Source organism: Anomaloglossus baeobatrachus, chromosome 2 (genome assembly GCF_048569485.1).
Source record: "Anomaloglossus baeobatrachus isolate aAnoBae1 chromosome 2, aAnoBae1.hap1, whole genome shotgun sequence".
NCBI lineage: Eukaryota > Metazoa > Chordata > Amphibia > Anura > Aromobatidae > Anomaloglossus > Anomaloglossus baeobatrachus.
Genome location: NC_134354.1, coordinates 135,134,266 through 135,158,200, shown reverse-complemented (window position 1 = coordinate 135,158,200; position 23,935 = coordinate 135,134,266). Strand labels below are relative to the sequence as shown.

Sequence of the window (23,935 nt, the reverse complement as noted above, 5' to 3'; positions counted from 1 at the left end):
TTAACTGCAAGTATCGAGTTGATTAGGAGAGTCTAGTGGTCTGTAGGAGCCAGAACTCTTAATGGTTGGTACTGGATCAAATACTTATTTCTCTCTGCAAAATACAAATAAATAAATAAATTTGTATAATTTATACAATGTGATTTTCTGGATTTTATGTTGGATATTCTATCTCTCACTGTTAAAATTAACCTACCCTTAAAATTATAGACTGTTCATGTCTATGTCAGTGCGCAAACTTACAAAATCAGCCAGGGATCAAATAATTATTTCCTTCTGTGTGTTCTGTGTGTGTGTGTCTGTGTGTGTGTCTGTGTGTGTGTGTCTGTGTGTGTGTGTCTGTGTGTCTGTGTGTGTGTGTCTGTGTGTTTCTATTTGTATGATACACTTTAAGTGTGATTGTTCTATATATTGCCCTTTTTTTTCCCTTTGAGTGCTTTGTGAGCTAGATTCTTCTTGTGCCCGGCCAGCTGAGATACTAAGACGAGATCAGCAGTGATGTCAGCGCTAATCTTAGGTTCAATTCACGGTTTGTATTTTGAGGCAGGCTTTTCAGAGTTTTGTTCATATCACAAACTAGAAATAGATTCCAAAATGCACCGGAGTGTAAAGCTTCCAGTTAGAATTCTAGTTCCTTTACGTGCCCAATTTGCTTACGGCTAATAAGATGATGTGGCTACTGGCTTTCAGGATACAGCAATTTGGGACTTTGAGAGTGCTATGCGTCTGTAATGCAGGCTTCTACAATATAAATGGTAGAATCTTCAGCTCACCTGTTGCCCGGACTGTTCAGCCTTGCGGGTGCTCGGAATCCAACGGTCTATCCCAACCGGTAACGAAGATGTGAAAGGAAAAGAGGGAACGATCCAGCACAAATCCTCCTTATGTTAAAATAGTCGAGTCTTTATTTAAACATCGTTAAAATCATAGTGAAGGCCAAAAAATCGCTTAGGTGGTAAGGGTACAGTTCATGAAAGCTTTACGCGTTTCGGACTAATAATAAAACCAACAAGTCCTTAATCATAAGTCTTATGATTAAGGACTTGTTGGTTTTATTATTAGTCCGAAACGCGTAAAGCTTTCATGAACTGTACCCTTACCACCTAAGCGATTTTTTGGCCTTCACTATGATTTTAACGATGTTTAAATAAAGACTCGAATATTTTAACATAAGGAGGATTTGTGCTGGATCGTTCCCTCTTTTCCTTTCACATCTTCTACAATATAAACTCTTCTTTACTAAGCAAATATATTAATAATATTGTATAGCTATTATTCCTATGTCATTACTCCTGCATCCTGCTTCGTTAAGCCGTATCACTATTTCTGTCCCAACGCCACTACTACAAATCCACCTGCTGGCATCACAGCTATTCTGAAAGTCTAGGTAGTTATTTCCAAAGAGTTTTCCATGGAAGTGAGTCACTACTATTCTCCAATTACGGACCTAGTCCGGACTAATCTATAAATGCCTCTATAGTTGTGTAGAGAAAATGGGTACCGACAACTACAGGAAGGATGAAGAGAAACCAAGGAAAAAAATGGTGAAAACATACCCTGCTGTAACTAAATAAAAGCATAGTGCATATAAACATAGGGTACTTAGTAAACACTGTTTTTTGATAAAAAAAAGCATAAAGCTATCCCACCAACGCCAAGGTGTACCCAGTTGGGATAGTACCTACACTCTCTAATATTAAAACCTTACCATGGGTCTAAAATAGGCCTCAATGTGGCTAAGGGCTGAGAGTGACCGGGTCCCAACAGGACACACACAGTCAGGGGGATTCACAGAATGAAATGAAATCTATAAATGCCTCTATAGTTGTGTAGAGAAAATGGGTACTGACAACTACAGGAAGGATGTAAGACAATCTGATGACCTCCTACTTCTCATTGTTTGCTGTTGGTGAAGAATTGCGGAATTTCTTGATACATTATCACTGCCTAAAACCCACCAGGACTTAAGCTGGGTTCACACTAAACGACAGCGACAACGACGTCGCTGTTACGTCACCATTTTCGGTGACGTAACAGCGACCTTGTAAGTCGCTGTTATGATCGCTGCTTAGCTGTCAAACACAGCAGAAGCAGCGATCATAACGTCGCTGTTCTACATGTTCAGAGAGCAGGGAGCCGCGCTTAGCGCTGGCTCCTTGCTCTCCTAGGTACAGTACACATCGGGTTAATTAACCCGATGTGTGCTGCAGCTACATGTCACAGTGCAGAGAGCAAGGAGCCGCGCGCACTGCTAAGCGCTGGCTCCTTGCTCTCTTTGCTACAGTATACATCGGGTTAATTACCCGATGCATACTGCAGCCACATGTCACAGTGCAGGAGCCGGCGCTGGCAGCAAGAGCGGAGGCTGGTAACCAGCGTAAACATCGGGTAACCAGGGAAAGGACTTCCCTTGGTTACCCGATGTTTACGCTGGTTACAGCTTACCGCAGCTGCCAGTGCCGGCTCCTGCTCGCTTCATTTCGTCGCTCTCTCGCTGTCACACACAGCGATGTGTGTGTCACAGCGGGAGAGTGACGACGAAAAAAATGAAGCTGGACATTCAGCAACGACCGGCGACCTCACAGCAGGGGCCAGGTCGTTGCTGGATGTCACACACAGCGACAGCGACGGGACGTCGCTGCAACGTCACCGAAAATGGTGACGTAGCAGCGACGTCGTTGTCGTTGTCGCTGTGTGTGACACCAGCTTTAGGGGTGCTTCACACAGCGAGCTCGCTGCCGAGATCGCTGCTGAGTCACGCTTTTTGTGACGCAGCATTGACCTCATTAGCGATCTCGCTGTGTGTGACACTGAGCAGCGATCTGGCCCCTGCTGCGAGATCGCTGCTCGCTACACACAGCCCTGGTTCGTTTTCTTCAAAGGCGTTCTCCCACTGTGACACACAGATCGCTGTGTGTGACAGCGAGAGAGCGACAAATGAAGCGAGCAGGGAGCAGGAGCCGGCGTCTGGCAGCTGCGGTAAGCTGTAACCAAGATAAACATCGGGTAACCAAGGTGGTTACCCGATATTTCCCTTAGTTACCAGCCTCCGCCGCTCTCACGCTGCCTGTGCTGCTGGCTCCGGCTCTCTGCACATGTAGCTGCTGTACACATCGGGTTAATTAACCCGATGTGTACTGTAGCTAGGAGAGCAAGGAGCCAGCGCTCAGTGTGCGCGGCTCCCTGCTCCCTGCACACACAGCTAAGCGGTGTGCGCTGGTAACTAAGGTAAACATCGGGTAACCATACCCGATGTTTACCTTAGTTACCAGTGTCCGCAGCTTCCAGACGCCGGCTCCGTGCAAGCGCAGCGTCGCTTGCACGTCGCTGCTGGCTGGGGGCTGGTCGCTGGTGAGATCTGCCTGTTTGACAGCTCACCAGCGACCATGTAGCGATGCAGCAGCGATCCTGACCAGGTCAGATCGCTGGTCGGATCGCTGCTGCATCGCTAAAGTGTGAAGGCACCCTTAATGAGTGGGCGAGCTTAGTCACTATCAAGAAAGGATAAATCTCTATTTCCATTTGTTGACGTAAAATGTAATCTTTTGTAGATGCTTTCCAGAGAGCAAGAAGACGAATGCAACAGGCTAGAGAGAGCCTTCCGATCGACATCTTAAGTGGTACAAGAACATTACAACTTGAGCAGTCAACAGCGTGAATGAGGAAACACTAAATTACAAGAAGTTATTGTCCAAAGCTTGTATATTACATTGTGCGTTACCAACAGGTCTCTCTGTTTACCTCCAATGGAAGAAACCTGTCAACGAAGCAACGGGAGGAGAAGCCACCAGGGAGCCGCCCACTTGACTCTTCTTTACATTCCGGCCTCTTTTAATCTGTTTATTCTAAAATCCTGCAGTCTTTGTGACCAAAGAGGCTGTTCCTATGATTCGGGCAGCATGAGTATTTTGTCACTTTGTGTCCCCATAGCCTTTGTAATTGGACAATTTGTGATATAAGAATATAAAGGGTTTAAAGATTCGTATGAAAAATGTATAAAAAGTACATGTATCCTACCATACAAGGGTGCCCACCTTCCTCATTATTTTACATTATTGTAATGGAACACTTGGCGATTGCTTTAAGAGAGAACCCCAAAATCCATGGAATCTCCATTGGATACAACTTACATAAAATCACATTGTATGCGGATGATCTTTTATTATACATCACAAACCTTAAAATGATTTTACCCTCTATACTGAAGGCGTTTGAAACTTATAGCTTTTTGAGTAACTTCAAGGCTAATCTTTCCAAATCGGAGATCCTAAATATCAATTTCTCACATAATGTAATGCAATCTCTACAAAGGTCTTTTCCCCTTTCGATGATACAACACGTCCCTGAAATACCTTGGTATACAATTGTCATCAGATCTATCTGAGCTTTTACATCTTAATCATAAGCATTTACGGTACTTAAAAGGAATCTGTCACCAGGTTTCTGCTACCTAATCTACGAGCAGCATAATGTAGAGACAGAGACCCTGATTCTAGCGGTGTGTCACTTACTGAGCTGTTTGCTGTCATTTTGATAAGTATTCTCTGCTGCAGATCCTGCAGTTATACTGAGCTCATGACTTTGCTGGACTACCTGGCAGCACGCCAAGTAGTCCTCTAATGATTATCTACTGCTGATTAAACTGTGATTTTTATCAAATCTACATGAAGCAAAACAGTAAGTGACACATCGCCGGAATCAGGATCTCTGCCCCTACCTTATGCTGCTTTCAGATTAGGTGTCAAGAACCTGGTGACAGATTACCTAAAAGGCACCCTCCCCTTCTCGGAGGTGCCTGTTTAATGTTAGTTGCTACTTAGTCCAGTAATTCTAGTGTTATTGTCAGGCCCCGTATCCTGTGTCTTAGTATCTGTTACCCTGCCTGTACCTAATTTCTACTCTAGCCTGTGTCCTAGTGCCAACCACCCTTTGTTCCAGTCTTTGTCTGATTTATGTACCCGGTCCTGTCTGCAGCAGCCATCCTGTTGGTACCTGAACTTGATCCATTAATGCCCTGGAGTGATACCGGCTGTCTACTGGCAGCTATGTCCAACATCACCATGAGAGGCTCTGGTGATTACCCGGTAGGCACTTAGTCACGCCCCTCCAGGATAAGCCCGGGCTCCAAGATCAGTGGATCCTCACCCCAGTCTCGGCTGTAATGCTCTCTGCCGTTCCGGATGTGACACAGTTGATACTCTCCTCCCTTAATTATTCCAGCTGATCAGATGTCAGGTCCTACAAAATACTTAAGCACCACAGCTGATCAGCACCCACTGAATCCCAAGAATGTCACATGCATCACTGAAAAAAGCAGTGCTGCTGAGGGAGGAGAGTATCAATTGCTTTTATTATATACTGTATGAGGCGCTGAAGTGATTAAGCAAAGGTTGTAAAGTAGTGGAAAAACCCTTTAAGTAAAGAAGGGCACTCACCTATATTTACAAGTTCCAGTGGCCGTAGTTGTACACTCAATGACTGCTTATGGACGTAATGCATGTGCAATCCAAAAGAGGATAATATGACTCTCACCATTTCTATAAAATATTGTATCACACAGGTAGAAGAGAAGACCGGGTTTATGCCGCGCTAAAAACCACTGATGCGTGTAAATTAAAAGATTTCCTTTTTATTGGACAGTTCCTACGCGTTTCAGAGACATCCGTCTCCTTCCTCAGGAAAAGAAATCATATTACAGCAAGGCCGCTTGGACCTATAATATAAGGAGCAAACAGCCATGTATGCATTAAGGACTGCCTGTATGACTCAGAGCTGATGACTCAGAGCCACATGGTAAAGAAGAAAAAAAAAGGGAAGATGGAACGATCGTGAATAACATAAAAAAGTGTTTGAAACAGCATGATCCCAAGAAACATGGATAATTCCAACAAAGGGAATACTGAAAAAATAAATAACTGAATGAATAAAGACATGAAAACACTTGTTCCTCGTGTTATTTAATAAAGTCAGGGGGGAAGAGATGTGAGGGATGTGTTTAAGATGGTGTGCGAACCTATGGAGTATAGGTGAATTTATTGGTGTTTAGTCCTCTACTCTACATGTGGATACAGAGATTTAGAGTGAAAATTCAAAACAATGTGTAAAAAAAGTATATGTATATATATATATGTATATATATATGTATGTATGTGTGTATATATATATATATATATATATATATATATATATATATAATATATATATAACTATATATGGGGATACAGCGATCGTGAGTGAATATCCAGAGGGACGTGAAAAAAATCTTTTCTTATTTATTTATTTATTTATATATAAAACTATAAAGAATGAGGAATAGAACTGCAAGGGCACTGCGATTGAAAATTATTTTGATTAAAATTTTTTATAATGTCTGACAATGACAAAAAAAGCGGGCTCAGTGAGGAAACCACTAAAAAGAGGGGGGGGACATTTATGTATAAAAATGACGTCCAGGGATTTTTACTTTCTAATGCTTAGTATGCATTCTATTTTTGTAAAGGAGACATGCTCCGGTAATAAGTGAGTGCAGAAAGAAAAAAAAAAAAAAAACAAAAAACTAGGGCACCTGCACAATAGAGGTGATACAAGTTCAAGGAAACGAGGGGTGACACCAGAGTTCACTACTGTGCAAACCAGATACAATGCGCTTGCGCTAGACAAGCAGACAGGGAGGTTTTGTCAATCTAGCGGCAATGAGTGCAAAGAGTGCAGAAAGACAGCAAAAAAAAAACCCTGAGCAGAAAGGAGACCTTTTGGATCAACAAACTAAATACATTAAAACCCTTTGGTCTAAATGAGGTCACTGACTTGTTTTATTAATTCGTTTTTATCCCCCATCAGTTATGAAGTACCCTTTTATCTGGTTTTATATAGTGGCTTGGCCGTTGTTTTTATATCTAGTGCTAACAAACTTTTTACTCATTTATTGTGTTTTATTGAATTAATATTGTATGTATTTTTATATTGACACTGTCCTATATATATCTACAATAAGTATAGTCTTATTGTTTTACCATTTATTATTTATTTCTATTGCGTTTCTGTATTTGTCCCCTATCTTCCTCCATCTCTTGTTAATACTCTTATTCTTCATGCAAATGTCTGTTATATGCATCTGGTACACCCTTCTTTTTTTTTTTTTACTGTCTTTCTGCACTCTTTGCACTCATTGCCGCTAGATTGACAAAACCTCCCTGTCTGCTTGTCTAGCGCAAGCGCATTGTATCTGGTTTGCACAGTAGTGAACTCTGGTGTCACCCCTCGTTTCCTTGAACTTGTATCACCTCTATTGTGCAGGTGCCCTAGTTTTGTTTGTTTGTTTTTGTTTTTTTTCTGCCCTGACTTTATTAAATAACACGAGGAACAAGTGTTTTCATGTTTTTATTCATTCATTTATTTATTTTTTCAGTATTCCCTTTGTTGGAATTATCCATGTTTCTTGGGATCATGCTGTTTCAAACACTTTTTTCTGTTATTCACGATCGTTCCATCTTCCCTTTTTTTTTTTTTTCTTTTTCCTCTATTCATCTAGTCATCAGCTCTGAGTCATACAGGCAGTCCTTAATGCATACATGGCTGTTTGCTCCTTATATATAGGTCCAAGCGGCCTTGCTGTAATATGATTTCTTTTCCTGAGGAAGGAGACGGATGTCTCTGAAACGCGTAGGAACTGTCCAATAAAAAGGAAATCTTTTAATTTACACGCATCAGTGGTTTTTAGCGCGGCATAAACCCGGTCTTCTCTTCTACCTGTGTGATACAAAATTCCTCTCCCGGGGCTGCAGCTAAACCACCAGGCACTTACAGGCTATCATAAGGGGTTGTGACTGGCACAACCTCACCAGGTGAGTGCTTCTTTGTCTTGTTTGTCCACCCTCATACCGGGTAAGACCCTATTGCGCTTTTTTCCCCTTTACAGTTTTACAACATTTCTATAAAAGAATTTGCCAAGATACATATACTTTAAGAGGCACCCTAAAATTAAGACCTGATGCGCAGAGCAGATCTTAAGCAGCAGCGAGGTCATGGCGGAGAGCCGGAAGAGAAGGGACAAGCGGGGCTTGTCTAATAATGCACAAACGCTTAAAACGAGCATCTATTGTGAGGACAAATGCCCTTTAATAAGACCAGATAGTTTGTATCCACATTGAAATGACATCTCTGTATATATGTTACTGTTTTGAGTGTTTTTTTCATTTATTAAAATATTTTATATTTGGTACTTGCAGTAGTATTATTAGGCATTTATACTACTTTAACAAAAACAAAGGAGATTTAGCATTTGGATGTAGGCATGGAAGCCGAGTAGAACTACGGGAAGGTGAGACCTCTACGTCCAGTATGAAGATCCAAGCAAAAACTAAATAAGTTGTGACTGGACCAAATGATAGAGACGCTGTGCTCGCGCACTAACTGCTCCATTACCAAGATTTATTTATTTTTTGTTATGTTTTTTCCCTTTACATCTTTCGAGAGTTAAACCTTTTTTTTTATTTTTGATGACTTTTGAGGGCTTGTTTTGTGCAGGATGAAATGTAGTTTTCAATGACACCATTCATTTTGTCATATAAAAGTAATGAAAAATGAGAAACAAATTGGGGTTAAATGGTAAAAAAAAATATTAATTACTCCATTGGGTTTTTTTTTTAAGGTTTGTTTTTTATGAATTCAACGTGTTATAAAAATGAGTTGGCAACAAAATTTCCAGGTTAATAATTAATCCCGGCACATCAGCAGCCAGCTCCTTTCTGTGAGAGAGTAGCTGGGCTGTTCTGTCGCAGACTACGCGGACAATATGTGACCCAGTGCCGCTGCTGCTGACACCAGGCCCCCCTGCCCGGTGTCAGCGGCGGGACCAGGCCCCCCTCCCCCCATCATCGCACACAGCAATGATAAAGTATCGAGCGGCCCGCCCCGCTCCATGCTTCATTATTCTCCCTCTGTGCCTACTTGATGATGTCACTTCTGTGCGACTGCTGTGCTGAGAGAACAGAGCGCAGGACGGGAGGACACTCACCGGAGCAGCAGGGGAACGAGGAGAGGTGAGGATGGAGCAGCGGTGGAAGGAGAAGAGAGGTGAGTACTTGTTGTGTTTTTTTATTTGTTTTTTTTTTTATTATAAATCAGTGAGTACACGGAGGGCTGGCAGCATGATTGCATGATACATGGAGGGCTGGCTGCATGATTGCATGATATATAGAAGCCTGGGGGGCCGGCTGCATGATACATGGAGGCCTGGGGGGGGCTGGTGCATGATACATGGAGGCCTGGGGGCTTGTATTATATATGGATGCCTAGGGGGCTGCATTATACATGTAGGTCTATGGGGCTGCATAATTAATAATAATCTTTTTCTATAGCGCCAACATATTCCGCAGCGCTTTACAATTCAGAAGCATCATATACAAACAAATAACAGTTATAGAAATACAATATTTAGAGGGGGAAAAAAGACAACCCTGCTCTTGAGCGCTTACAATCTACAATGAGATGGGGGGGGGGGACAAGGTACAAGTGCTTATTTACAATGACAATCCAGCCATCTCAAGGAAATGGGGGATAGATAATGGCTTCCTGGACCAGTTGGCCAGAACCTTGAGATGCATTTGGGTGCCATGGAGTTTGATGTGGGGTTATGTTCTGAGAAGTTGTGGAGGGACTATGTGAATTTAGTTCGGCTAGGGAGTGTGATAGTCCACCCAAAAAGATGTTTTTAGGGTGCGTCTGAAGCTGAGTAAGTTGTGACTTGTCCTAACTTCTTGGGGTAGAGCGTTCCAGAGGATTGGTGCAGCTCGGAAGAAGTCTTGGATCTAGGAGTGGGAGGTTCGAGTTAGTGTGGATGTTAGCTGAAAGTTATTTGTAGAGCGTAGAGAACGGGTGGGGTGATAGACAGAGAGGAGGGTGGAGATGTAGGGCGGTGCCGCACTGTGGAGAGCTTTGTGGGTGAGAACAAGCAGTTTGAATTGGATCCTGTGATATATGGGCAGCCAGTGCAATGACTGCCACAGAGCAGAGGCATCCGAGTAGTGGTTAACCAGATAGGTGACCCTGGCTGCTGCATTAAGGATGGACTGTAGAGGAGAGAGTCTAGTTAGGGGGAGACCAATTAATAGAGTTACAGTAGTCAAGGCGAGAGTGGATCATGGCCATGGTGTGGGTTTTTGTTGTTTCCATTGTGAGAAAGGGGCGGATTCTAGAGATGTTCTTGAGGCGCAAGCGGCAGGAGCGTGCAAGTGATTGGATATAGGAGGTGAAGGAAAGATCGGTGTCAAGTATAACCCCCAGACAGTGGACTTGCTGCCTAGGAGTTGTCATAGTGCCACACACAAAGAGGGAGATGTCAGGTTTAGGAAGGTTGGAAGATGGAGGGAAAAGAAGTTCAGTTTTGGAAAGGTTAAGTTTCAGATAGAGAGCATTCAAATTGTCTCTCCAGTAAAGGAGACAAACTCTAGCACAGCGCCACCTATTGGAAGTAGCGATCCTAAAAGTCACAAGTGGATTTTCAACAATCCTTTGCAATATGACTCAGGATATATAAGCCAGATCAGAATCCCAATTTGCAGACACGGTGTTTCGGGGTGCTTGCCCGAGAGAGAGAGAGCAGACATGATGTTGCAAACTGCAGTCAGGCAGTCACTTGTGTTCTGTAGTACAGCGGGGGTGAGCTCAGGGGATGAGGTGTATAGCTGTGTGTCATCAGCATAAAGATAGTACTGAAAGCCAAATCTGCTGATGGTCATTCCAATTGGGGCAGTGTAGAGGGAGAAAAGAAGAGGGCCAAGGACTGAACCTTGAGGGACCCCAACAGTAAGTGGAAGAGGAGAAGATGTGGAGCCAGCAAATGATACACTGAATGAGCGGCCAGAAAGATAGGAAGAGAACCAGGAAAGCACAGTGTCCTTTAGGCCGATAGAATGGAGCATAGAGAAAAGGAGATGGTGGTCAGCAGTGTCGAAGGCGGCAGAGAGGTCAAGAAGGATAAGCAGAGAGTGGTCACTGTTACGTTTTGCTGTCAATAGGTCATTGGTCACTTTGACAAGGGCAGTTTATGTTGAGTGTAAAGGGCGGAAGCCAGACTGTAAAGAATCTAGAAGAGAGTGAGAGGTGAGGTAGCGGGTGAGGCGAGAATAGACCAGGCACTCCAAGAGTTTGGAGATGAAGGGGAGATTGGAGACTGGTCAGTAGTTGCTTGTGCTGGACGGATCAAGAGAAGGGTTTTTTTTTAATAATGGATTAATGATAGAGTGTTTGAGGGAGGAAGGGAAGATACCAGAAGAGAGAGAGAGAGATTGAAGATTTTAGTTAGGTGAGTAGTGACAACCGGAGAGAGGGACTGGAGTAGGTGTGAGGGAAAGGGATCAGTAGGGCAAATGGTAGGACGAGAAGAGAGGAGCCTGGAGGCTTCCTCCTCTGTGACTGGGTCAAATATGGAAAGTGTGCTGGATGGGATATGGGGAGGGATGGGATTCACAATGCTTGGTGGCTGAGAGCTGATCTCTCAGCGGATGTTTTCTATTTTCTCTGTGAAATACGAGGCCAGGTCATCAGCATGAAGGTCTGTGATAGGGGTTTGTACTTTGGGACTGAGGAGGGAGTGAAAGGTGTCAGAGCTTTTTTGGATTGTTGGATAGTGAGGAAATAAGGTTGGGGAAGTAGGTCTGTTTGGCGAGGTGAAGGGAAGAGTTGTAAGTCCTTAACATGGACTTGTAGTGGATGAAGTTTTCTGGTGTGCAGGTTTTCCTCCATAGGCGTTCGGCACTCCTAGAGCATCACTGGAGCAATCGAGTTTGGGATGTGAGCCAAGGCTGTTTTACTCTGTGTTTGGAGGTTCTGAGGATAAGGGGTGCTACTTGGTCCAGGGTTCTTCTGAGTGTGTCGTTGTGATTTACAGCCAGATCAGGACAGGAAAGTGAGGAGATGGGGGACAGTGATGAGTGAAGAGAGTCTGTAAGTGTCTGAGAGTCAATGGCCTGTAGGTTTTTGAATGTGTGATAGTTGAGAGTGTGCTGGGGTGGATGAGGGTTTGTGAGCTTGAAGGAGAGGATGTTATGGTCAGAGAGGGGAAGAGGTGAGTTGTCAAAGTGAGAGATTGAGCAGAGGCGGACGAAGACCAGGTCAAGGGTGTTGTTGTCTTTATGTGTCTCAGAGGATGAGAGCTGTGAGAGGCCAAGGGAGGTGGTGAGAGATAGAAGCTGGGATACAGATGGGGAAGAGGGGCTGTTCATGGGGATGTTGAAGTCTCCGAGGATGAGGGTTGGCAATTTTGAGGACATGAAATGCGCCAGCCAGGCTGAAAAGTGGTGAAGGAACTGGGTGGGTGAGACTGGTGGACGGTATATGACAGCTAATGTGCAAAGAACCACAGATTTTAACGAGGGAACGATATGTATATAAATCATGTTAATTACTAGTCATTCCCTTTTCTATATGACGGATTGATAATTTAGAATAAACTCCATAGATACAATTGCTTTAAATATGTGTAAGGAACACACGCAAGGAGTACTATATTCAAACATATAAATTGTTTATTGGATAGAAAAAGTGCATACACAAAATACCTTAAAATGACATCATGTTAATAAATGGTTATTAGGGGACTCCTAAAGGGGGAGGGGGGGGGGTAACCATGTGTCCAGTGGCAGAATATAAAGATGGTTATTAGAGCAAGATGTCTAATTATGTCAGATGTTAGTGAATTACAAAGTTGTAGGGCATCATCAATTCAATACGAATTGACACCTTGCATACAGAAATGCTATGATTAGAACATGTAAAACTCACAAGGCTGCGGACGTGAAGCGATACCTCATGGAGACCTTCCTACAAGTCATTGGGTATAGTGGCTGTGTGGAGTGGCCTCCACGCTCACTTGACCTGACCCCATTGGACTTCTTTCTGTGAGGTCACATCAAACAGCAGGTGTATGCGACCCCTCCACCAACATTGCAGGGCCTACGATGACGTATTAAAGTTGCTTGTGCAAATGTGCCACCTACCATATTGCACAACGTGCAGCAAGATACAGTATGCTGTCCAGATCTGCATTGCAGCTGACGGTAGCCACTTTGAGCATCAAAGTTAAATGAGTGCCATATGCGTGACCAGCATTCAATGTTTTGGGGGGTCATGGGTTTCATATCATAGCATTTCTGTATGCAAGGTGTCAATTCGTATTGAATTGATGATGCCATACAATTTTTTAATTCACATTTCTTCTCTATCTCGTTCCATTTTCTAGATAAAAATGCTAACTCAGTTGTTTTCCACCAGGTGGCGCTATAGGTGGTTTCATTGCGTAGCGCATGGCTACTTTACTACATCTAGACACCACTTCTATGCCTATAGCTGCCGCCGTTCTCAAGTTAATGGCGGTGGACACACTGTATATTCATGCCCCCACAGGTGTCCTATTATATGTCCCTCTATATTTATGCAAATTTCCCCACACCAATGTCTCTCATTAAATGTGAATAATGTCTCCTATGTTGGTGTGACGCCCTGGACTAGCCAGGTAGTCACAGACATAACACCACACAAACACCCCCTCCCCTGGATAGTTTACATCAGTCAAACAAAACCCTTGTTGCCTCCCTCCAGGGTCTGATGTCCAGACCAGGTGGGGCGGAGCCGGGCGGTTGGCCCCACCCACCGAGGAGTTCACAGGCCTGGAGGCGGGAAAAAGCAGTTGGTTAGAGTTTGGAGTTGAAAGGGAGAGGACAGAAACTGTGAGTGTCTGGGTAGGAGCCCAGGCACTGTCAGCAAGGTCGGCAGACGGTGGTGGCCGTCTGCAGGAGTTAGTGGATCTCTGCGGAACCGTAGGACCAGGGTCGGGCGGTGGCCCGCCGGTACCGAACCGGGGAGCGGAGTGAAGCTAAGCACAAAGGCAGGGCCATCAGACCCCGACTAGGCTTGGAGCTGCCGACAACGGTCAAATCCAAGAGTGACCGGAACCCCAGGGGTTTCCTAACACCCAAGACCCGACAGAAGGCAACAGTCCACACCGTGAGGCTACACAGCCACCGCCATAGGCTAGAGATCCAAGGGCCAGCACCTGCGGGCAAAACGGGCTCCTTCGGTACCTATACGCCGGGGAGCGGACTACCGTTGGGAAACCATCGGAGTCAACACATTCTACACAGGTGCAGGGAAAGACAGCCACCATCAACCTGTCCGGGGAGAGCAAAGACACTGCAGCCGGCTGCGGGACACGTCCATCCAGCCGTTTGGTTTACCAGAGACTATGTGAATTTGTGCCTGAGTGAGTACCACAGTGCCATCCGGCACCGCGCCGTGTTGCCCCCGTAACCCGGCACCCCAGCCATCCAGCCTCCCCGTTCCACAACCGGGCCCTGGGATCACCAACCCCTACCCACGGAGGGGACAACATCCTAGATGCTCCCTACCATCGCTCCCGGGATCTCCGACACCAGCAGTGGTGGTGCCCATTATCACCACGACCTGTGGGTGGCGTCACAAACTATCTCCCAAAACAAACCACCCCCTTTTCACTCGTGGGCGAGGAGCGCTGCTCGAGTCCCCGGGTCCGGCCCACCGCTCGAGCCACCGAGCAGCAGCAGCAGCTGCGGTCCCGAGCGTAGCGAGCGCAGCCCCTCCGCCCGCGACAACTTAGCATCTGCGAACAGGATTAGAACCAATCTACCTACCGGTCGAAGTGAAGAAAAGGGGGGGGTACCCCAATCTACCTACCGGTAGAAGTGCGCCTTGCAGTCCCCGCCGGCAAATTTGAAGTTCCGCCATCTTTGGCGCGAAGATTTCCCGCTCGAGCGTCTTCCCCGAGCAGGGAAGGCATGAAAGTGAAGCCCCGCCCCCAGAAGGAAGTGCTGGAAAGAACCAAGGGGGGGCGGGTGCAGGTGTACCTGATATAACCAAGGGTATAAAGAGCAGGGACGCCAGGACTCTGCTGCATATCCGGTTCCTGGAAGCACAAGCGCCAGTATGTCCGTCCCGTCCGGCAACGCTGAGATCCCGGAGCCCACGCCAGGAACAGCGGCGTGGGTGGAGGCCCGGACCGCGCAAATGTGCTGCCGCCTGCAGGCCCAAGTCCGATTCCTAATGGAGAGATGGGTGGCCAAAATGGAAGAAGTAGCGGCAGCCGTGCGGAGACGCGAGGTGGAGACAGAGTTGGAGGAGCGGGTAAGCGACCCACGCCCCTGTGTCCTTAAAGGACCGGTTGCTGCGGCTGAGGGGCCCGGTCTGCGTTCATTCACCCTGCTGCCTCCCCCGCCATCCGCATCGGTTGTTGCTGCCCCGCCACTAGGCCCGCTGCCCCCAACACCGGTAGCGAAGTTCAGCCCATCCGCCCTGGAGGACCAGCCTGTAGGCGTTTCCAGTGAACGACCCGCACCGCTCCCACTGCCGCTGCCATGGAAGATCCCGCGGGAGGTGACCATCCGCGAAAAGAAGCCGTCGGCCCCGGAAGTGGCCGCACGCGAGACAGTCCCGGCTCCGGCAGTCCGTCCGGCTACAGAAAAAGTGGAAGCTGCGAGCAGGAAGGCCCAGCGGGTGAGGCCTGTTGTCCCCAAACTCCACGCCTCGGGTGAGGCTGCGCCGGGTCGCCGCTGCAAAGCAGCATCCCAGGCCGCGTCACCGCAGGACCCCCCAAAGAGAGTACCGGTCGTGGCCAGTGTGGGGGAAGTCCAGCGGGGCCCGACCCGTGCGCAGGGGCACGCAAGTGCCCCCTACTAGGACAGGGAGCCGAACCCGCTGGGCCGCGAGATTGCCGCCCGAGAGCAGCAGAGGTCCGAAGTGCTGGCTCGCACCATAAGAGAAAAGGACAATCTGCGCAATGCCACTTTCCGGGTGCGGGGCCCGATCCACGAGGGCCAGGTCAGGTGGTTTGACCCTCAGCGGGGATATGGTTTCGTCTATGAACCAGGCCTGGAGGCCGAGATATTTGTGGCTCACCGGGATGTAAACTCCCACCTGCCAACGGGCCACCCGGGTTGTGACCTGCAACCGGGCGACCTGGTGACCTACACCCGACATTGCGGGGAGAGGGGCTGGTTTGCCGTATATGTGAAGCAGAGGAAAGGCCGCGGTGTCGAGATGCGGTCCCAGTCCCCTCCCCCACCGTGCCGTCCGGATGTCGAGTTGGAAGAGGCGTATGAGGAAGGCGACCTCAAATAATGGCAGCGGTCCACCGTTGCAACCCAGTTGTCCCCATTGGGACCCTCAGCACCGTGTTTCCGTTGAATGAATGAATATTAATCATCCGAGTTTGTAGCCTGATTGCCAACAAGTTGATTTTACCGTCCGTCGCAAACAAGTTGTCCCCGTAGGGACTTTATGTGTTTCCACAAGCCCCCTCCAGAGACAAGGCCGAGAACTTGCAGGCCAACCACGAACTTGTGGTCTTGTAAATAATTTGCTGGGCTGTGTTCCATTGCTGCCTCTGGAGAGGCAGATTGGAGGAAGGACCCGCAGCAGAGCAGGCTGGGGTCCGGCCACCACCAGGACCGGTGGCCATCCTCCGGGGGTCAGGGGTCCCCCTGGACGTGGGGTCCCCTGAAATGACAGCCGGGTGTGAGATACCGTACCTGTTCCCGCTTGGGTGACCTGGAACCGAGTTCCTGCTTCCGGACTGGGGAAGAGGGGTGCTGCCCATTTCCTAGGGGCAGCATCAAGGTGTAGGTTGCTTGAGTGGGGAAGCGGAGGAACATGAACCCGTCCGTTATTATTAAAAATGTTTTTCATATGTTTGCAACGTTAAAGTGCCGAGCCTCCCGTAAGGGAAGAATGAAGAAAATGCTTATGTTTAAATGTTTCTCATGTTAATTTATATTTTGCAGAAAAATAAAGCCGGTGATGGACGGGCAGCCCGCGGACGGTCTGAATTTCACCAAGGGGGAATGTGATGCCCTGGACTAGCCAGGTAGTCACAGACATAACACCACACACACCAGCTCCCCTGGATAGTTTACATCAGTCAAACAAAACCCTTGTTGCCTCCCTCCAGGGTCTGATGTCCACACCAGGTGGGGCGGAGCTAGGTGGTTGGCCCCACCCACCGAGGAGTTCACAGTCCTGGAAGCGGGAAAAAGCAGTTGGTTAGAGTTTGGAGTTGAAAGGGAGAGGACAGAAACTGTGAGTGTCTGGGTAGGAGCCCAGGCACTGTCAGCAAGGTCGGCAGATGGTGGTGGCCGTCTGCAGGAGTTAGTGGATCTCTGCGGAACCGTAGGACCAGGGTCGGGCGGTGGCCCGCCGGTACCGAACCGGAGAGCGGAGTGAAGCTAAGCACAAAGGCAGGGCCATCGGGCCCCGACTAGGCTTGGAGCCGCCGACAACGGTCAAATCCGAGAGTGACCGGAACCCCAGGGATTTCCTAACACCCAAGACCCGACAGAAGGCAACAGTCCACACCGTGAGGATACACAGCCACCGCCATAGGCTAGAGATCCAAGGGCCAGCGCCTGCGAGCAAAACGGGCTCCTTCGGTACCTATACGCCGGGGAGCGGACTACCGTTGGGAAACCATCAGAGTCAACACATTCTACACAGGTGCAGGGAAAGACAGCCACCATCAACCTGTCCTGGGAGAGCAAAGACACTGCAGCCGGCTGCGGGACCCGTCCATCCAGCCGTTTGGTTTACCAGAGACTATGTGAATTTGTGCCTGAGTGAGTACCACAGTGCCATCCGGCACTGCGCCGTGTTGCCCCTGCAACCCGGCACCCCAGCCATCCAGCCTCCCCGTTCCACAACTGGGCCCCAGGATCACCAACCCCTACCCACGGAGGGGACAACATCCTAGCTGCTCCCTACCATCGCTCCCGGGATCCCCGACACCAGCAGTGGTGGTGCCCATTATCACCACGACCCGTGGGTGGCATCACAAACTATCTCCCAAAACAAACCACCCCCTTTTCATTCGTGGGCGAGGAGCACTGCTCGAGTCCCCAGGTCCGGCCCACCGCTCGAGCCACCGAGCAGCAGCAGCCGCGGACCCGAGCGTAGCGAGCGCGGCCCTTCCGCCCGCGACATTGGCACCCCATAGATATTCCCTGGTACAATAATGACCAATCCGGGCATATCAAAAGAGATGGACAAGTTAAGAGACCATCTTCTAACACGGTTAATTACCATGTCAGAAAACGTCTACAGGCTGTCAGAACAAAGGGATCCATTTGTTTGGACAGGAGCCGCTGCCTGCAGATGTCTGGGCGTATGTAGTGATCTAATTATCACTGCAGGCGTGCGACACTTCAAAGTACACAGGGTGCTATGTGCTTGCAAATCCTGACTGCTTGCCCTGGAAATGTTGCCGTTTAGACTTGTGGACTCTGAGGCTTTCTGTAACCTGATGGCCGCGGCTGTCCTACGGTCGCCAGGTGCAAATTTATTTCCTAGTGTTCTGTCCCGCCTTACATCTTCATGTGTCTTATAACATCACCCATGTCCTGACCAATGCAGCTAGGTTGCAGCGGCAGTATACCTATAGAAGGACTGTAAAGGAATACATCCTGACTATATACCTCTCATCCAAAACTATCCCTCCTTCAGCAGCTATCTCTACAGTCATGGCCAAAAGTTTTGAAAATGACACCAAAATTATATTTTCACATGATCTGTTACCCTCTGGTTTTTAATTGTGTTTGTCTGATGTTTACATCACATACAGAAATATAATTGCAATCATATTATGAGTTCAAAAAGGTTATATTGACAGTTAGAATGAGTTAATGCATCAAGTCAATATTTGCAGTGTTGACCCTTCTTCTTCAGGACCTCTGCAATTCTCTCTGGCATGCTCTCAATCAACTTCTTGACCAAATCCTGACTGATAGCTGTCCATTCTTGCATAAGCAATGCTTGCATTTTGCCAGAATTTGTTGTTTTTTGTTTGTCCACCCGTCTCTTGATGATTGCCCACAAGTTCTCAATGGGATTAAGATCTGGGGAGTTTCCAAACCATGGACCTAAAATCTCTATGTTTTGTTCCATGAGCCATTTAGTGATCACCTTTGCTTTATGGCAAGGTGCTCCATCATGCTGGAAAAGGCATTGTTGGGCGCCAAACTGCTCTTGGACAGTTGGGAGAAGTTGCTCTTGGAGGACATTCTGGTACCATTCTTTATAAATGGCTATGTTTTTAGGCAAGACTGTGAGTGAGCCGATTTCCTTGGCTGAGAAGCAACCCCACACATGAATCGTTTCAGGATGCTTAACAGTTGGCATGAGACAAGACTGGTGGTAGCGCTCACCTCTTCTTCTCCTAATAAGCTGTTTTCCAGATGTCCCAAACAATCGAAAAGGGGATTCATCTGAGAAAATGACTTTACCCCAGTCCTCAGCAGTCCACTCCCTGTACCTCTTGCAGAATATCAGTCGGTCCCTGATGTTTTTTCTGGAGAGACGTGGCTTCTTTGCTGCCCTCCTTGAAACCAGGCCTTGCTCAAAGAGTGTCCGCCTCACAGTGCGTGCAGAAGCACTCACACCAGCCTGCTGCCATTGCTGAGCTAGCTCGGCACTGCTGGTAGTCTGATCCCACAGCTGAAACAGTTTTAAGATACGGTCCTGGCGTTTGCTGGTCCTTCTTGGGCGCCCTGGAGCCTTTTTGGCAATAATGGAAGGTCTCTCCTTGAAGTTCTTGATGATGCGATAGATTGATGACTGAGGTGCAATCTTTGTAGCTGCGATACTCTTCCCTGTTGGGCCATTTTTGTGCAGAGCAATGATGGCTGCACGTGTTTCTTTAGAGATAACCATGGTTAACTGAAGAGAAACAATGATACCAAGCACCAGCCTCCTTTTAAAGTGTCCAGTGGTGTAATTCTTACTTAATCATGACTGATTGATTGCCAGCCCTGTCCTCATCAACACCCACACCTGTTTTAATGGAACAATCACTAAAACAATGTTAGCTGCTCCTTTTAAGGCAGGAATGCAATGATGTTGAAATGTGTTTTGGGGGTTAAAGTTCATTTTCTTAGCCAATATTGACTTTGCAAGTAATTGCTGTTAAGCTGATCACTCTTTATGACATTCTGGAGTATATACAAATTGCCATTAGAAAAACTTAAGCAGTAGACTTTGTAAAAATTATTATTTGTAGCATTCTCAAAACTTTTGGCCATGACTGTACACTGAATACAGATAATAGCAGTATTAATAGGGAAAAGAATAGATGTAGGCCTAAAAAAACCTTTTGGTTTCAGGTTGCAGCAAGGCCTGTAAGGCTAGAATACCTGCCTAAGTGTTTTTAATACACTATCCCTTCTCAATCAGCTTGCCCTATATTAAATGTAGCTAAGAGCGGTATTATTAGAGAGTAACGTAGATTTTCTACGTAGCAGCAGCAAGGTCTGTAAGGGTAGAGTCTCTGCATATATGCTTCTAATACACTATTCCTTCACCAGCAACGTGCCCTACATTAAATGCAGCTAAGAGCGGTTTATTGTATTTTCACAGATTAAAATAGATTTTTTTAGGTAGCAGCAGTAAGGTCTGTAAGACTAAAATCCCTGTCTCTTACCTTGTCTGTCTGTCTCTGTCTCTTTCCCTGTATGTCTCTTTCCCTGTTTGTCTCTGTCTCTCTTTTTCCCTGTCGTCTTTGTCTGTGTCTATCTGTGTTTGTCTGTCTCTTTGTCTGTCTGTGACACACCAACATTCCATTTAAGGGCCGGCTGCGGGCCCTCTAAAAATTATGAGTGTGGGCTGCCTGCTGACTTTCAAAAAATTAATTGAGGGCTGCCTACTGGCCCTCCATTAATTATGAGTGCGGTCCGCCTGCTGGCCCTCCATTAATTATGAGTGCGGTTCACCTGCCGGCCTTCCAAAAAAATGGCTGCGCATTCTTCTGAAGTTCTGGCTGCACTGTAGCTCCCAGTTCCATTGACTTTAATGGAGGCAGGTTTTTTGGCAAATAACTGTAAAGCGCGGGGTTACATTTTCCCATCAAAACATAGTCTATGTCGTTCTCAGAGTTAAATGGAGTGTCTGTGCAAAATTTTGTGATTGTACATGCGACGGTGCGAATTCCTTTAGCGAACATACGCACATACATGCACACATACATACATACGTACATACATCCACTCAGCTTTATATATTAGATAGTGTGGACACAAGGGTCAGTGGGTGCTCTCATCCACTGGGCTAGCTGTCTTCAGAAAGACCGTACGGACCAGGGCTTATCCCACTGATTGCACTCACTCCTTCATTGTGGGTAGAACATTACTAAGCCAACACAGTTTGAGAGAACCACACATTGGTAAAGGCCGCTTTACACGCTGCGATATCGTGACCGATATCACTACCCGCCCCCATCGGTTGTGCGACACGGGCAAATCGCTGCCCGTGGCACACAACATCGCGCGAACCCATCACACTACTTACCTGCTCTGCGACATCGCTGTGACCGGCGAACCGCCTCCTTTCTAAGGGGGCGGTTCGTTCAGCGTCACAGCGACGTCACAGCAGCGTCACTGAACCACCGCCCAATAGAAGCGGAGGGGCGGAGATGAGCGGGACGTAACATCCCGCCCACTCTCTTCCTTCCGCATTGCCGGCGGGCGCAGGTAAGGATAGGTTCCTCGCTCCTGCGGTGTCACACGTACGAACTACATCGCTAGCTGCAGCAGCAGCGATAATCGAGAATGGGGGGGCATGTCACCGATGAGCGATTTTGAACGTTTTTGCGACGATTCAAAATCGCTCATTGGTGTCACACACAATGAGATCGCTAAAGCGGCCGGATGTGCGTCACAAATTCCGTGACCCCCAACGAGATCGCTTGAGCGATGTCACAGCGTGTAAAGCGGCCTTAAGACTTTATTGGTTCACCAACAGGCAAAGACATATTGTACATTTCCAGCAAGAACACAAGATGGTACAAGTGTCAGAGTCTCTCCCTTTTCTGGCCCACCAGCAATTAGAATCTTTGTGATTTGGGGGCTTCCAAGCCAATTATCCCAGCAAGCAGCACCCAGCTTTTGGCTGAGAGAACATAGTGCAAATCTTAGGAAGCTGACTGAGCCCAGCAAGATATTTAGCCAGGAGACAGAATTGTCCCAACCTGGGTTCTCCAAGCAAATTTATGAGATCAGCATTGAGTAGTGAAGCAGTTCTGTGATCCTCCAGCAGGAACCATGGATCTTAGGCCCGTTTCACACATCAGTGAAAAACAGTGACGTTTTTCACTGGCGTGTAAAACACGCACATGTCCCTGCGTGTGCCGTGATTCACGGCACACGTGGGTTGTCTAAGTGCAATCCGGGCTCCGTTCTCCGTGGCCCGTGATTGCACTTAGAAAACAACTCACCTGTGCCCGCTCCCGCTGTCCATGGTGCTGATCGCTCCCGCGGTGCAGCATCCGGCCAGCGGTGACCCCCGCAGCAGCTGCTTCCGGGTTGGCTGTGTCGTGCATAATGAATATGCGCGACAATAATGAGCCGGCTCAGAAGCAGCAGGGAGAAGGGGCTGCAGAGAACATCGCTGGACGCCGGGTGAGTAAAAATGATTTTTATTTTAAAAGCACGTTTTTTTCTGGCACGTGTTTCACGGACCACACCACTGCGTGGTCCGTGGAACATCAGTGATGCCAGAAAAAAATGGACATGTCTCCGTGCGGCAATCACACACACGCGGGTACGGCGCACGGAGACACGTGCAGTGAAAAATCACTGACGTGTGAGCAGACCCATTCATTATAATGGGTCTGCGTATGTCAGTGATTCTGGTACGTTTTAAAAAAAGCACAAACGTCCCAGAATCACTGACGTGTGAAAGGGGCCTTAGGCTGAAGTCCTGTAGAATATGATTAAAGTGAAGCAGTTCTGTGATCCTTCAGCTGGAACAATGGATCCTAGGCTAAAGCCCTGTAGAATATGGCTAAAGTGAAACAGTTATGTAATTCTTCAGCTGAAACCGTGGATCCAAGGCTGAAGTCCTATAGAATATGAATCTGGTGACAGGAGCAAGGCCCCTTTTATACCCATCAATTTTCATTTCAAAGTATTGAGTCCTACAGGATTGGTGGAAGATGGCTGTTCTCTCATTGGTCGCTAGTTGAATCCAACTGCATAATTTTCCTCTAAATTATGTAGTCAAAAGGGCTGAGGCAATACACATTTAACAGACAAGAGGGCTCAGGTCAGTCTGACATGAGACAATGGCTATCTTCTCTTGATTTTCAAAATAGAGGAACCATACAACTGGCCAAATTAAGAAGAGTTCACCCCCCATACAAGTGGCCAGACGATGAAATGTCACATTCCTCCCACTTTGTAATTAGCCCCGGTAAACTGCTGGATCCTGGAGAGGGTTGCTGTTGATAGAGTGGCCAGATGTCATAGGCCTCTGATCATCACTGTCCTCTTCTTAAGACAGTCCGCTAGCATTTTCCATAATCTTTGCCTTTTTGGTGATGAGATCAACAACAAAGGCTCCCATCTATTACACCTCCCCCTGATTTTCTCCTTCAGATTGGGCAGCTGCACTGCAGACAAGCTCTAAGATGGGGTCCATGAGTTGGGCTTCCCCAAACTCCTTACAACCTATCACCCCCAGTCAATGGCCACAGCCTGGTTAAGTGTACTCACTATCATTGGCTCAGAGGAGGGTGATGGAGGCTGGGAATGTGGGATATCCTCGGAAGAGGTGACAGAAGGATCAAGGTGCTGCTTGGCTTGGTGGCGGGTGAGATCTGTGACAAACTAGCTGGATAGTGTGCTAGGTCTTTGTGCTAGGTTGTTTCCCAAAAAAACAATTGTGAGTAGGTCTTCCATGAGCCCCACTTCAACCTCAGACACACCAGTGGGTTAGTCTAACTGGAAAAGGACCACCCACCTAGGGGTCAGACAGACTGGTGGGAGGGACGTACAGGAGTTCAGTGGCAGCCCTCAAAGAGTGAGGGGCTGGAGTGTTAGCTCCCGGGGAGCAAGACCGAGGTTGGGTCGCAGACGGTGATCCGGGA

General features: G+C 47.4%; 1 protein-coding gene across 2 annotated transcripts in view; it reads left to right on the top strand.

Annotated features, from left to right (window-relative positions):
* The window catches only part of MKS1 (MKS transition zone complex subunit 1), a 121,058-nt gene extending 115,118 nt beyond the window's left edge, over window positions 1–5,940 (top strand). For both annotated transcript variants that reach the window (XM_075335361.1, XM_075335362.1), the window contains one exon: window positions 3,552–5,940. In XM_075335361.1, the coding sequence (XP_075191476.1) occupies window positions 3,552–3,658 (107 nt within the window). In that variant the 3' untranslated portion in view covers window positions 3,659–5,940. The remainder of the gene's footprint in view (window positions 1–3,551) is intronic.
* Window positions 5,941–23,935: the final 17,995 nt, after the last annotated feature.